Source organism: Hyla sarda, chromosome 10, assembly GCF_029499605.1.
Source record: "Hyla sarda isolate aHylSar1 chromosome 10, aHylSar1.hap1, whole genome shotgun sequence".
Lineage (NCBI taxonomy): Eukaryota > Metazoa > Chordata > Amphibia > Anura > Hylidae > Hyla > Hyla sarda.
Genome location: NC_079198.1, coordinates 133,122,987 through 133,139,009, shown reverse-complemented (window position 1 = coordinate 133,139,009; position 16,023 = coordinate 133,122,987). Strand labels below are relative to the sequence as shown.

Genomic DNA, 16,023 nt, shown 5'->3' with positions numbered 1-16,023 from the left:
TTCAGAAAGGCGCCGTGTAATTCTCATGAAACTTGACAATCAATTGTCTCACTTAGCCCCTCAAGAATCAACATCTCCTACTGAGGGATAATTGTTGATGGAGAATTTTTTATTAAAGAAATTTCAAAATATGTGGGCCTGTTTTCAAGCTTGGATAAAGCCCAAGCATCCTTAAAAAAGGTCTTTGGCAAGGCTGGGAGAGGACAGGGCTGCTTTCCCAGCCATGCCTTCCAGACTAAATTTTTCCAAAGAGGCCCCACCCAGTCAGACCATTTTTTTTTTCTATCCCACACAACCCACACCTTTCTTCCCCTATAGGTGTAGACCATGGAGATCCAGAGGAAGATGCAGATTTTCAACATTAAGACCCTCAGGTAAGTCACATACCCTCACTCATTCCATTAGGAGGGAGCATCCAATATTTTTTCCAAAATTGGAACATGTTGACATCAGACTCTTGGATTCCGAACACCATATCAGTGTATCAAACCCTCCAACACAACACCACCTTCCTCATCCTATCCATTTTTTCCTTCCAGACCAACAATTGATAGATCTGGAAATAGAGGAACTCATTTAAAAAAAGGCAATAATATCAGTTCCCCTTCATTGTCAATTGTTTTTATTTCTAGTAAAGAAGAAGGATGGCGGTCACAGACAGGTAATACATTAAGACCGTTGAACGATTTTGTAACATACCGCCACTTCAAAATGGAGGGCATTCATCTTTTGAGGGATATTTTATTACAAGGGGACTGGTTAGTGAAAATAGACCTCAAACAGGCCTATCTCACATATCCAATTCACCCTTCTTCCCAACCTTATCTCCAGTTCCTCTGGAAAAATCAACTCTGGCTATTCACCTGCCTCCAATTCGGTCTTTCTTCAGCCCCTTGGTGTTTCACCAAACTATTGAAGCCAGTGGTTGCAGCCCTTCGTTCCCAGGGTGTTCGTCTGATCATTTATCTGGGCGACATCCTAATTATGGCTACTTCTCGTTCTCTAATTCATCTTCATACAAACTAGACTTTATCCCTTCTCCAGGATCTGGGTTTTTCATAAATCAAGAAAAATCTATTTTATCCCCGTCCAAACATCTAGAATTTCTAGGTTTCATGATAGACACCCAATCGACTCTTTTGAGTCTTCCTCCCAAAAAGTTGAAACTTTTCAAAAAAGAAATTCGATCTACCCTGAAAAAAAATCAAACTTCCTTATGGAATATAGCTCGGATAGTAGGTCTTCTTTCAGCCTCCATTCAAGCTATATTTCCGGCACCCCTACATTACAGGGCTCTCCAAAGACTTAAAAATCCAACATTTAAGAGAAGGCCTGGCTTATTCGGATATGATTACTCTTTCTTCAGATGCTAGGGAAGAATTAATTTGGTGGCTTCAACACATTCAGGATTGGAACGGGAAAACCATTTTCAGTTCCAATCCGAATTTTATAGTGGAGTCCGATGCCAGTCTCTCTGGTTGGGGGGCCCGTTGTCACCTTCAATCTACAGGAGGAAAATGGTCTCCTTCAGAATCTCGTCTCCATATAAATTGCCTGGAACGCCTCGCAGGATTTTTTGCCTTAAAAAGTTTCATGAAAAATCAATCTCACTGTTGCGTCCTTCTGCGCATGGACAATATTTCAGCAATCCTACATGTCAACCGATTGCGCCATATGTAAGCAGAATGGGGAATTGAAGTTTTGTAACCTCGGTGGGATTGATTGGAGCATTTCTCATTTTATTACTTGTAAGACTAAGTATGTAGTCTATGTAGTCCTGTGTCCTTGCAGACTATTTTACATTAGGAAGACCATCCGTTGTCTGGATGTGAGGATACAGGAACACATACGTTCAATTAGGACGGGTCATGGTTGCCCACATCTTATAGAGCATGTCAGGAATGTTCACGCTGGTAACCCAGATGTATTGGTTTTCTCAGGATTGGAGGCCGTGCAAGTACCAAGAGATGGCGGCGATCACCACAAGATACTTCCACAAAAAGAATCGGCTTGGATCCTGAGAACCAATGCTCTGGGTCCACCAGGATTGAACGATAAGAATGACATGAGTGTATTTTTATAAATATGATACCACCTCTATTGTTCTATTGCTACTTTTGCTGCATTGTTTTTAATTCACCATGATTTGTATTATTGTCTTGTAAGCAGCGCTGTGGTGCGCATGCGCCGGCATTTGTGTATTGGTTGCCGTGGTTGCCGTGGTGACAGCTCCTGCTGTGGACGTACCTGTTTGTCTCATGCACCTGTTGTTCTGAATAAAGCCACCGTTGACAAGAGTGAAAAGCCGTTCGTCCTTTCTTCTTTGTGTGGCTCTTCTCTGTATCTGGAGCGTCGGAAAATGAAGGGACCTGTCTCCCCTGTGCGCTGTTATAGCACTCCATTCACCGCCGCTGCTGGTACCTGACCTGTCCCCCCTGTGCTCCGTTATAGCGCTCCATTCCATGCCACCGGTACCTGACCTTTCCCCCCTGTGTGCTGCTTCATTCATTCATTCCCCACTGCCGCACAACATGTCCCCGCTACTGCCCTACTCCAAGCGCACAGCTGGGACATATCAGTCTATTCCCCACTGCTCATCTTTGTCGGGTACGGAGATGAGCAGCGGGGAATAGACTGACATGTCCCCGCTGTGTACTCTGATTGCGCTTGGAGCAGGGCAGCAGCGGGGACATGTCGGGAACCGGCGGCGGCGGTAAATGAATGAAGCAGCACAATGGGGGGGGGGGGGGACAGGTCAGGTACCGGTGGCAGTGAATGGAGCGCTATAACAGCACAAAGGGGAGACAGATCCCTCCATTCTCCTCTGCTCCTCTGTCAAATACGGAGATGAGCAGCAGGGAATGGAGTGGCATGTTCTTGCTGTGTGCTGTGACAGCGCTAGAAGATGACCGGGCAGAAGGGGAATCATACATATACACAAGGGGGGAATAAAATGAATATACTTAAGTCTGAGGGGATTTGATTATACAGTAATTAAACACACTGTAAGTTTAAAAACCCAGCCGGGAGCCCTGAATGGGTCCTCCGTATCAGCCATTCAGGACTCCCAGGGGGAATTTAAAAATGAAAGTAAAAATACATCGTACATCGCAGGGGAGCGCAGCATGCCACACGATCCCCTGTTTAATTACTTCTGATCGCATTGGGTCTCAGAAGTGAGACCCGCTGCGATCAATTCCTCAGCCCCTGTACTACATCCCCATCATGAGTCTGTTCCATTAGTACAAACACTAATGTAGCCTTTCCAGCCACTGGAAGATTCCCGCAGCCTGGGAACTACTACTCCCAACCTACTGTTCCATGATTGGAGTAGTAGTAGTCCCAGCTGCGGGAGTCTGTAGGCAGAGGTGTTAAAACGGCCATAAAATAATGGCACATGATGGATGTTATAACAGGTCTTTACAAATGAATATGCCCTTTATTTTGACAGAAGTTATTCAGCCGTTAGCACCCGTTATTTCATCCGTTATTATACATTTGTTTTTTAATTATACAACTGCATCGGATATAAACTGCTGTGATCTGTCTATTAGTACAGGAACTACTACTCCCATCATGGGACAGTGTGTTCCATGCTGGGAGTAGTAGTACTACGTAAAAAATATAGAAAAAAAGTGAAAAACACACTTCATTTTTATTATTGTCGGCTACATTTTTAGATCCCTGCCCGCCCACTTAAATTGATCCCTGTTTAAAAATTTATATTAACATTTATTTTTTGTCTTTCAATTTTCTGGAGCCAGAAGAGACCAGAAAATTCAGTGCTCAATATTAAAGGGGTACTCCCGTGGAAAACTTTTTTTAATCAACTGGTGCCAGAAAGTTTTGTAAATTACTTCTATGAAACAATCTTAATCCTTCTAGTACTTTTTAGGGGCTGTATACTAAAGAGAAATCCAAAAAAGAAATGGATTTCCTCTGATGTCATGACCACAGTGCTCTCTGCTGACATTTCTGTCCATTTTAGGAACTGTCTAGAGCAGCATATGTTTGCTATGGGGATTTTCTCCTGCTCGGGACAGTTCCTGAAATGGACAGCAGAGGTCAGCAGAGAGCACTGTGTTCATGACATCAGAAGAAATGCATTTCTTTTTTGGATTTCTCTTTAGTATACAGCCCCTAAAAAGTACTGGAAGGATTAAGATTTTTTAATAGAAGTTATTTACAAATCTGCCACCAGTTGATTTAAAGAAAAAAAAAAAAAAAACGTTTTCCATGGGAGTACCCCTTTAAAAATGAATGTGCATATTTTTTTTATTTTCACTTTTACTTTTTTAGCCACATAATGGGGCTAAAAAGGTAAAGTGACAAAAAAAATTATTTAGAACGGAAACTAGAAAAAAAATTATGAAATGCACTTAATTTTGAGCGTTGAATTTTATGGTTCCTGCCCGCTCCCGAAAATTGAAACCAAAAATATATAAATAAATGTTTTTGTTAATTTTTAAACAGGGATCAATTTATGTGGGCGGGCAGGGACCTAAAAATGTAGCCGACAATAATAAAAAATGTAGAAAGGGGCCATTTAAGTGTAAAAATAATATATTTTTTATAATTCATTTTTTTTAATTAGTAATGTATTTTAATATTGTGTTTAAGTGTGTGTATGCGTGTTTCACTTTTTTTCTCTTTTTTTTTTAGGTAGTACTACTACTCCCAGCATGGAACAGACTGTTCCATGATGGGAGCTATAGTACCTGTATTAATAGGTATCACTCCTGATACCCGATGCGAGATGGCTGGTATCACTCCTGATACCCGATGCGAGATGGCTGGAACCAATCACAGCTCTCTGTGGGAAATATGAATAATAGGTATATACATATATATATATATATATATATATATATATATATATATATATATATATATATATATATATATATATATATATATATATGGCATATACTCATATCACAGTGAGAGCAGAGAAGACCGTCCGGCTGCCCGCATCTATACATTATACAGGTCGATCGTATCGGGTGACACCCACTGCAATCTGTCTATTGATGCAGGTACTACAGCTCCCAGCAGTGTGCTCCATGTTGGGAGCAGTAGTACTTGCAATTGAGGACAGATCACAGCAGATGTCACTCCTGACACCTGATGCGATTGTCCTATCTAGATGCGAGAAAGCTGCCCGCATCTATACATTATACAAGACAATCGCAGCAGGTGTCAGGAGTGACACCCGGGTTGATCTGTACTACTACTCCAATCATGGAACAGTCTGTTCCAAGCTGGGAGTAGTAGTACTACCTAAAAAATGTAAAAAAAAATGAGAAAAAAAGTGAAACACACACTTTATTAAACACATTATTAAATACATACTAATAAAAATCGGCCAAATCAAATTTTTCATAAATTCGCTCATCTCTAGCTGTCATCTCTGCAACGCAAAAAAAAAAAACATGTGGAAGATACATGTACCTAGCCTGCAGTGTTATATGGTTATTGAGCATTTAATATTTTTCCACAAACACCTTCAGTACTCATTTCTGCTGTCATCTTTGCCACGAAAAAAAGCATTCAAAGTGTTGAAACTTAGATTTGACAAGTAGGTTGGTGAAAATCCACCCAAAAAGGATAAAAGTAACCCCCAAAAAATATGTCTGGAAAAGGAGTTGGTGGATAGGGTAGAGGACAGAAGACCCCCGCCATGTTATTTGCCAGTAAGAATGTTTGTGGCAGTACTAGTACAGGTAGCGGCAACAGCAGCCAGGTGTTGTGTGGTAGTAGTGGCAGCTGCGTCAGCCATCCCAAGTTCTCACTGCCTGAGAGAGGTTATGTGATTTCACAGGATGATCTGGCTTTACTGGAAAATGTATGTTATACGACTTCTGAGGAGGAAGACTTTGACAATATGACGGTGATCCACCGGTCAGTGGATTCCTTTGTGTCTACATTCACATGGGGAAGTGGTAAGGTCCATCCTAGATGCTGTGCTTCCTCATCTCTGGCTTTGACTCCCCCCCCCCCCCCCCCCCTACTGCTATGCAGAATGATAGTACGAGCCTGAGAAAGAGTTGTGCGGGGACAGTCAAACTTTGGAGTGTGTTGGCGAGGTGGTGGAAGTAGAATCAATCGTCGAACCAAGCACAAGCAGGACTGGTGGTGGTAGGCGTGGTGGGGATACTGTAAGCCGTCAAGGTGGCTATGTTGAGGGGAAACAAGGAACCGAGGAAGTACATGCAGAGAGGAGTGGTGGTCACAATGAGGATTTTGATGTTGATGATGTGGTGTTGGACAGGACATGGGGACCACCTGGGAATGAGCTGATGTGTTCAGAGAAGGAGGGTAGTGGCAGTGTCAGCGAAAAAAGAGTGTAGCCGAGGTAGGGGAAGAAAACCTGTGAAATGTAACAGGCGTAGGGCTGCAGGTCTGATGAGCTCAGGTGACGGTGACACTGCTTTCCTGAGTTTTAGGCTTTCCTGATTTTGACAAATATAAATGAGACTAACATCACAAGATCATGGATATATTTATTTATATATAATTTATTCTTAACACATATTCTCATGACTGTCTAATAAATGTAACGAATCGTGATGCAGTAAGTAAATCTTACACATGGATAGGATTGATTTCTGTTTAGTATATAGAGACCTCGAGCTCCGCTGTAGCAGCAGTCACCTGTCTGTGATAAGGGATTAAACAATGGATTCTGGCTCCCATAAGTTCTATCATGAACAGGGATTTGATCCCAGACAACAACTGGAGGATTATTTTTCTGGTAAAGAAGAAATGGCATTTTCATTTGATGCCTTGAAATTTCCCATTGAGAATCTTATAAAAACCTTTACAGAGGGTATGTATCTTACCTTTCTTTCTTTATTGAATTAGTTTTAAACAATTATAGATAACTAATTACAAATTGGGCAAATTAGGTTTTCTGGTTTGGGTGATCGGCGGTGGAGGTGGGAGTTGGGGGAGGGTTGGCGGTCGACTGTGCTGGCCCAGTCATATTATTATTATTAGTAGTAGTAGTAATAGTAGTAGTAGTAGTATACTACGATTTTTCCCCTGTGCAGCAATATAATGCATTACATATACATACATACAATTACACTGATTTACATATATATATATATATATATATATATATATATATATATAGTAAATTTGAGTAGCCGTATTAGTCCAGTGATGCAGATGCGAATCAAAAAATGTTGCAGTATCTTGTAATACCTTTTTTATTGGACTAACAGAATTTTGTAGAGAAGCTTTTGGGATTACTCCTTTTATCAAGTCCAAAGCAAATCTAAGCTCACAAGCAGAAGACACAGATTACATCTCACAAATATGCAAGTCTTCTGCTTGGGAGAAATTGCGTTACATATTTTAGGGGTCTGTTTCTCCTTTTACCTCTTGTGCAAATGAAAAGTAGTTGGCAACACCAGCATGTTAGTGTAAAAAAAAAATTCTTATTTTTTTAACCCCAACATGCTGGTGAAGACCTCAACTTTTCCTTTTTATAAGGGGTAAAATAAGAAAAAGCCCCCCAAAATTTGTAACACAATTTCTCCCGAGTAAGGAAATTCCCCATATGTGGCCCCAAACTCCGGAGTGTGTGCAAATGCAATGTTTTACTCTTTATTTTGTGTAGTGTAGTGTTTTTAGGGTATGTTCACACAGGTGGGGGTTTACAGCGAGGTTTTTAGCGGGAAACTCACTGTAAACCCCTGCCCATGTGAATGTACCCTATACATTCACATGGGGGGAAGGCAAACCTCCAACTGCTGCAAAACTACAACTCCCAGCATGCACTGACAGACCGTGCATGCTGGGAGTTGTAGTTTTGCAACAGCTGGAGGCACACTGGTTGGGAAACACTGAGTTAGATAACAGACCTTAACTCAGTGTTTTCCAACCAGTGTGCCTCCAGCTGTTGCAAAACTACATCTCCCAGCATGCACAGCCAAAGGGCATGCTGGGAGTTGTTATGCAACAGCAGGAGGCATACCACTACAACTCCCAGCATGCCCTTTTGTTGTCCATGCATGCTGGAGGTTGTAGTTATGCAACAGCTGGAGGCACACTGCTTGGGAAACACTGAGTTAAAGGGGTACTCCGGTGAAAACCTTTTTTCTTTTAAATCAACTGATGGCAGAAAGTTCAACATATTTGTAAATTACTTCTATTAAAATATCTTAATCCTTCCAGTACGTATTAGCTGCTGAATGCTACAGAGGAAATTCCTTTCTTTTTGGAACACTGATGACATCACGAGCACAGTGCTCTCTGCTGACATCTCTGTCCATTTTAGCAACCATGCATAGCAGATGTATGCTAAGGGCAGCATGGTGGCTCAGTGGTTAGCACTGCTGCCTTGCAGTGCTGGGGGCTTGGGTTCAAATCCCACTAAGGACAACAATAAATAAAGTGTTATTATTATTATAATAACATCAGCAGAGAGAACTGTGCTCGTATTGTCATCAGAGAGCATTCCAAAAAGAAAATAATTACCTCTGTAGTATTTAGCAACTAATAAGTTCAGGAAGGATTAAGATTTTTTAATAGAAGTAATATACAAATATGTTTAACTTTCTGCCACCAGTTGATTTAAAAGAAAAAAGGTTTTCACCGTAGTACCCCTTTAAGGTCTATTATCTAACTCAGTGTTTCTGCACCAGTGTGCCTCCAGCTGTTGCACAACTACAACTCCCAGCACGCACGGTCTGTCAGTGCATGCTGGGAGTTGTAGTTTTGCAACAGCTGGAGGTTTGCCTTTCACCCATGTGAATGGACAGGGGACATTTACACATGCAGGGGTTTTCAGGGAGTTTCCTGCTAAAAACCTTGCTGTGAGCCCCCACCTGTGTGAATGTACCCTAAAAACACTACACAAAATAAAGAGTAAAACATTACATATACACACAACTTACTCAGCCCCCCCCCCACCCACCCCCATTAAAATGAAAAAAAAAAAAACATCTCGTAGGGCACTTTCCAAAACTCCGGAGCCCTGTCATATTTTAAGACAACAGTTTGGGGCCAAATATGGGGAATTTCCTTACTCGGGAAAAATTGTGTTACAAATTTTGGGGGGCTTTTATAAAAAGGAAAAGTCGGAGTCTACACCAGCATGTTAGGGTAAAAAAAATGTATATTATTGCCCATTATTTTTCATTTTCACAAGAGGTAAAGGGAGAAACAGACCACTAAAATTTGTTAGGTCTGTTATCTAACTCTGTGTTTCCTCACCAGGGTGCCTCCAACTGTTGCAAAACTACAACTCCCAGCATGCACTGACAGACTGTCACGCCATAGACTTGCATTGAGGGGGCGTGGCTGTGACGTTTCAACCGGGCATGACTGTGATGTGACGAGCCTCTGCCCCGCATCGTCAGTCATCTGGAATGGAGCAAAGTTTGCTCCGTGCATCGGATGTCTGCGGTGCCACAGCTGAGATTGCGGGGGTCCCAAGTGGTGGGGCCCCCGCAATCAGACATTTTATCCCCTATCCATAGGATACGGGATAAGATGTCTAGGGGCGGAGTACCTCTTTAACTGAGCCCACAGGACGTATTACTGTAGACTAATCTGTAGCATATATCTTCTGTGAGCAGAATTATCAATACATATGCATGGGAATGTTCTAATAGGGACGGGCCCAAGCAGGAAATCCCTTCAAAATAGATTGTTGTGATATAAAGGATAATAAATATCCTTTTATTGACAAATTACAATTGTAAAACACAAAGGCATTATTGGGTAGTCAAAAAGTCTACAATATACAGTATTGCACTCGAGGTATAAAAAAAGAAAAAAAATGTTAATAAAACAATGTACAGTAAAAGGGCACTTGGAACATTTACATGAGATGAAAGTAATCCAATTAGAAGGCACCCGAAAAAGAAACGCGTAGTACATTTCGCTTTTAGAAATAAATGTTTTTAGCATTTGGATTGTTTCTTTTTTGTTATATTTGGCTATTGGAGAACCAATATTTCCACGTTTTGATGAATGTTATAATTTGATTTAAACAAGTATTTATTATCTACACCTATGAGGCTAAGTTCACACATTGTATTTTGAGTCTTATTTTTAATCGGTTTATCTGCTAACACCCTTTTCTTTCGGCTTTTTTTTATTTTTTATTTTTTTTGTTTGTTTGTTTTTGTTTTTTGTTTTCTCTTATTCAGTCATTTATGGCTGAAAAACACTATGTGTGAACATAGCCTTAGGGTTTAACACATTGGATGTTATAATAGTCCAAATTTTTTCTGCAGGTCATATTAAAGGAGATGTTATGATTGACTTCTGCACTGGTCCTCTGGTCCATCATCTGTATGCTGCTAGTAATTTTTTTAAACACATCATAGTCCTAAAGTTTACTGACAGATGCATCATGGAGCTGAAGAGATGGCTGGACTCGCGTACTGGAGCATTCGATTGGGAACATGCTGCAAAACTGCATGTAGAGTTAGGAGGAAGCAGGTGAAGTATTTGTTCAGAAATTAGGGAAACCCTGTTAACGCTATTGTTACTTTAATCTTTAAGTAACAACCAACAAGTTAGTATTGTACTGCACTAACTTGCAGTACAGGCTGGTAGTGCAGGTGACACTAATGACAATGATACTTACCTGGTCCTGTTCCATGCTCCAGTTCTCCTGCTCTCTTCTTTGGTATCTTCCGTTCCGGGGCTGACTTGGAGCATGGGCGGAGCTTTCTGATGTCATTGCTCCTGCTTCTCTGCTGGGTCCCGCTGTTAGCTAACAGCAGCTAGGATGTCACGAAGCTTCGCCCATGCTCCAAGTCGGCTCCAGAACGGAAGATATCGAAAAAGATAGTTGGAAAACCGGAGTACGGAACAGGACCAGGTAAGTATGGTTGTCATCAGTGTCACCTGCACTACCTGTCTGTACCAACAAGTTAGTGCACATGAAAGTGATGACAGATTTCCTTTAACCCCTTATGGACCACAGGTTTTTACATTTTTGCACTTTTGTATTTTCCACCTCACCTTCTAAAAATCAGAACGTTTTCAATTTTGCACCTACAGACCCATATGAGGGCTTGTTTTGTGCAACACAAATTGCACTTTGTAATTACATCAATCATTTTACCACCAAATTTACTGCCAAACCAGAAAAGAATATTTGTCTGGCAAAATTGGAAAACAAATGATATTTTGTAGCTTTTGGGGGGCTTCCGATTCAACACAGTGCACTGTCCGGTAAAAAATGACACCATATCTTCATTTTGTAGGCCCGGTTACAAGAATATCCAGTTTATATAGGTTTTATTTTATTTTACTACAAAAAAAATCTATAACTACATGCACGAAAATTAGTACCATATTTTTCGCCCTATAGGACGCAGCGGCATATAAGACGCACCCTATTTTAAAGGTGCAAAATCTAGAAAAAAAAGATTCTGCACCCAGCAGTGATCTTCAACCTGCGGACGTCCAGATGTTGCAAAACTAGAACTCCCAGCATGCTAGGAGTTGTAGGTTTGCAACTTCTGGAGGTCTGCAGGTTGAGGGCCACTGGTATAGGAGGTAATACTCACATGTCCCCGCCGCTCCGGACCGTCACCGCTGCCCTGGATGTCGCTCCATCGCTGTCGCCATGTCCCCGTGGTGTCCCCGACGCTCCGGACTTCTTCTCCCCCGGGATCCACGTTCTCCGTCGCCGTCATCACGTCGCTACGCACGCCGCTCCTATTGGATGACGGTGTGCGCGACGACGTGATGATGTCGAAGGAGAGCGCAGGGGATCCCGGCACGGAGAAGACACCCAGGAGGCAGGTAAGGTCCCTCCCGCTGTCCTGTAAGCTGTTCGGGACGCCGTGATTTCACCGCGACGGTCCCGAACAGCCCGACTGAGCAGCCGGGTTAGTGTTATTTTCACGTTCGCGATCGGTGATGTCCTGTATTAGCGACAGGTCCCGGCCATTGTTGACCGCAGGTATTCGCTGTATAAGATGCACCAACTTTTCCCCCCAAATTTTGGGGAAGAAAAAGTGCGTCTTATACGGCGAAAAATACAGTATGTTTAAAATTGTCATCTTCTGACTACTATAACATTTTTATTTTTCTCTATACAGGGATATATGAGGGCTCATTTTTAGTGCCATGATCTGAAGTTTTTATCTGTTTTGATGGGACTTTTTGATCGCTTTTTATACAGTTTTTAGGGTATACAAAGTGACCAAAAATATACAATTTTGGACTTTTTACAGGTACGCCATTGACCGTGCGGTTTATTTAGCATTATATTTATATAGTTAGGACATTTATGCACACGGCGATAACCCATATGTTTATTTTTATTTTTGTTAATTAATCACATTTATTAACTTTTTTTTTTTTTTTTTTACTTTTATTTACCCTTTTTGTTTGTCCCCATAGGGAAATATTACATGCAATGCTTGGATTGCATACACTAAGCAATGCTATTTTTCATTGAAATTTTTTCACTAAAACATTTTTACAAGGGGTAATAGGAGAAAAAGCCCCCCAAAATTTGTAACTCCAGTATGGAAATATCCCATATGTGGATGTAAAGTGCTCTGGTGGCGCGCTACAATGCTCAGAAGAGAAGGAGCGCCATTGAGCTTTTGAAGAGAGAATTTGTTTGGAATGAAGGGGGGGGGGGGGGGCATGTGAGTTTACAAAGCCCCCATGGTGCCAGAACAGTGGACCCCCCCACATGTGACCCCATTTTGGAAACTACACCCCTCACAGAATTTAATAAGGGGTGCAGTGAGCATTTACACCCCACTGGCGTTTGACAGATCTTTGTAACAGTGGGCTGTGAAAATAAAAAAAATTACACTTTTCATTTTCACGGACCAGTGTTCCAAAAATCTATCAGAAACCTGTGGGGCATAAATGCTCACTGCACCCCTTATTACATTACGTGAGGGGTGTAGTTTCCAAAATGGGGTCACACGTGGGGAGATGCACAGTTCTGGTACCATGGGGACGTTGTAAAAAAATGTAGCCTTCAATTCCAGACACATTTTCTCTCCAAAAGCTCAATGGCGCTCCTTCTCTTCTGAGCATTGTAGTTCGCCTGCAGAGCACTTTACATCCACATATGGGGTATGTTCTTACTCAGAAGAAATGGGGTTACAAATTTTATGTGGCTTTTTTCCATTGTGAAAATGAAAAATTTAGGGTAACACCAGCATTTTAGCAAAATATATATTTTCTAATTTTTCCATGCAAATTTAACGAACGTCCGTCAAACACCTGTGGGGTGTTAAGGCTCATTATACCCCTTGCTACATTCCATGAGGGGTGTAGTTTCCAAAATCGGGTCACACGTGTGTATTTATTTTTTTGCGTTTATGTCAGAACCGCTGTAAAATCAGCCACCCCTGGGCAAATCACCAATTTAGGCCTCAAATGTACATGGTGCGCCTGATTGTGCATCCACAGAGTGTTTTACTGAAGTGGAACTCTCCTTCAGGACATAGTGGATATCTGTTCCCATTCAAATTAATTATTATTTGATGCATGCATAGAAGTAAGTGAATAACACACTGACATGTTGTTCAGTACATAAATTCTTACTTCCTTTTTCTTTATTACAGCATTTCACAGGGGTTTATATAGACTTAAGAATTAACATAAATTACCACCCAAATTATTGATTAATTATTAGTGATGTGTGTGTGTACGTGTACATGGTTTTGTCATGCGCAAGTTTGACTTGTTTTGCTTCTAAGCGCTAAGCAATTATTAACCGTGTTCTTCTCCCCAAATATCCAAATGTTATTTTGACATTACTTTATCTCTCTGCAAACAGTTCAATCTTGATTGTCAAGCTGCACTGGTGGGGGAGGGGCTGATTTCTGTCTGGTCAGCTAATATTGAGCAAAGAACTGAGCAGATGTAAAATAAGTAATTTTATCAATTAAAATATATATGATTATATATATTAACCCCTTAAGGACCAGTTCCAATTGGGCCTTAAGGACTAGACCAATTTTATTTTTGCATTTTTGTTTTTTTCCTCCTCGCCTTCTAAAAATCATAATTTTTATATTTCCATCCACAGACCCATATGAGGGCTTGGTTTTTGTGTCACTAATTGTACTTTTTAATTAAATTACTTATTTTACCATAAAATGTGCGGCGCAACCGAACAAATATTATTTATGTTGGAAAATTGAAAAGAAAACTGCAATTTAGCAAATCTTGGAAAGTTTTGTTTTTACGCTGTACACTTTCTGGTAAAAATGACATGTTTTTTCTATTCTGTGGGTCAATACGAATAAAATGATACCCATGTTATATGCTTTTCTATAATTGTACTGCTTAAAAAAAATCTAAAACCATTTTAACTAAATTAGTATGTTTGAAATTGCCCTGTTTTGACCACCAATAACTTTCTCATTTTTCTGTATATGGGGTGATATGAGGGCTCATTTTTGCGACATGATCTGTAGTTTTTATCAGTACCACTTTTGCTTAGGTTTTACTTTTTATAATTTTTTTTTTGGAATAAAATGTGACAAAAAAGCAGCAATTTTTGACTTTTTAATTTTTTTACATTTACGCTGTTCAACGTAAGGGATAATTAACAATATGTTTTAATAGTTCAGACTTTTACGCATGCGGTGATACCAAATATGTGTATTAATAATTTTTTAACGCTTTTTTGGGGTTAAAATGGGAAAAACTGATGTTTTTCTTTTTTATTGGGGGAGGGGATTTTTTTTTTTTTTTACACATTAATAGTCCCCATAGGGGACTATCTATAGCAATCATTTGATTGCTAATACTGTTCAGTGCTATGCATAGAGCATAGCACTGATCAGTGTTATCAGTGATCTTCTGCCCTGGTCTGCTCGATCTCAGAAGTCCCCAGGAGACAGCCGGAGCCAGGTGAGGGGAGGCTCATGACGTCATGGCCATGCTCCCTCAATGCAAGTCTATGGCCATCATCCCCCCTCCCATAGACTTGCATTAAGGAGGCGTAATCATGACGTCAAGAGCGGGACACGGGCGCGACGTCACGAGCCTCCGATGCACATCGCCAGTAATTTGGCGCGGAGCGACGTTCACTCTGTGCACCTGATGTCTAGGGTGCTGCAGCCAAGATCGCAAGAGTCCCCAGCGGCAGGATAAGATGTCTAGGGGCCGAGTACCCCTTTATGTCCTCAGGCTGTTCTCTTGTCATATTAAGTGTGGGACAATAACTTTCTTAATTTTTTTTTTCTATTTCTTGCAGTGAAAACTTTCAGGATAAAGATCTAAAAGTGAGATCGGCCATTCAACATGTTATGAAATGCAACTTTGAGAAAGAAAATGTGACGGATCCGATAGTCTTACCGCCAGCAGATTGTATCATCACTGCTTGGCTCCTGGGCATTATCAGCAAAGATCACGATGACTACAGGAGATATCTCAGGAAGCTCTCAGGATTACTGAAACCTGGAGGACATCTCATAATATGTGGCTGTTTAGGTACAACATATTATCTAGTTGGGAAAGACAAGTTCCGCGCTTTCCCATATGATGAGGATTTTATTAGGAAAGCTCTAGCTGGAGAAGGATTTGTTATTGATAAGTGTGTGATTAACGAAAGGAAGGCTGTGAGTGACCTGACGGACTATAAGTCCCTGATATTTATTGCCGCTCACAAGGAGAAATAGTTCTAAATAGAAATTTACAGGTTGTGGCAATGTTCACACAGCCACTTATAGCCACTTATAGCCACTTCCCCAGCATCCGGAACATTTAGTTCCGAACACTGGGTGTGGGCTGCGGGGGTCGTGACGTCAAGGCCATGTCCCTCATGACCTCACACCACGCCCCCAATGTAAGTCTATGGGAGGAGGCATGACGGCCGTCACGCTGGCTCCCATAGACTTGCATTGAGGGGGTGTGGCAGTGACATCAAGACCCCCGCAGCCCGCACCCAGCTAAATGTATCGGACGCTGGGGTAGTGGAGTACCCCTTTAAAGATACAACCATATATATATATATATATATATATATACACACACACACACACACACACACACACACACACACAC

The 16,023-nt window shown here is 41.2% G+C and overlaps 1 protein-coding gene across 1 annotated transcript; it reads left to right on the top strand.

Annotated features, from left to right (window-relative positions):
• The first annotated feature begins 327 nt into the window (after positions 1-327).
• LOC130293276 (indolethylamine N-methyltransferase-like) lies at positions 328-15,688 on the top strand. Its single transcript, XM_056541780.1, has 6 exons — positions 328-374; positions 633-661; positions 1,941-2,071; positions 6,700-6,829; positions 10,254-10,461; positions 15,215-15,688. The coding sequence occupies exons 1-6, from the start codon at positions 328-330 to the stop codon at positions 15,636-15,638; spliced, it is 969 nt and encodes a 322-aa protein (XP_056397755.1). The 3' UTR covers positions 15,639-15,688.
• Positions 15,689-16,023: the final 335 nt, after the last annotated feature.

Bases quoted from the DNA above. Each gene is read 5' to 3' on its own strand.
- LOC130293276 (XM_056541780.1), top strand. From the start codon at position 328: ATGGAGATCCAGAGGAAGATGCAGATTTTCAACATTAAGACCCTCAG. The intron at 2,072-6,699 runs GTATTTTTATAA...GGCTCCCATAAG, and splicing joins ACGATAAGAATGACATGAGT to TTCTATCATGAACAGGGATT. The intron at 6,830-10,253 runs GTATGTATCTTA...TTTTTTCTGCAG, and splicing joins TATAAAAACCTTTACAGAGG to GTCATATTAAAGGAGATGTT.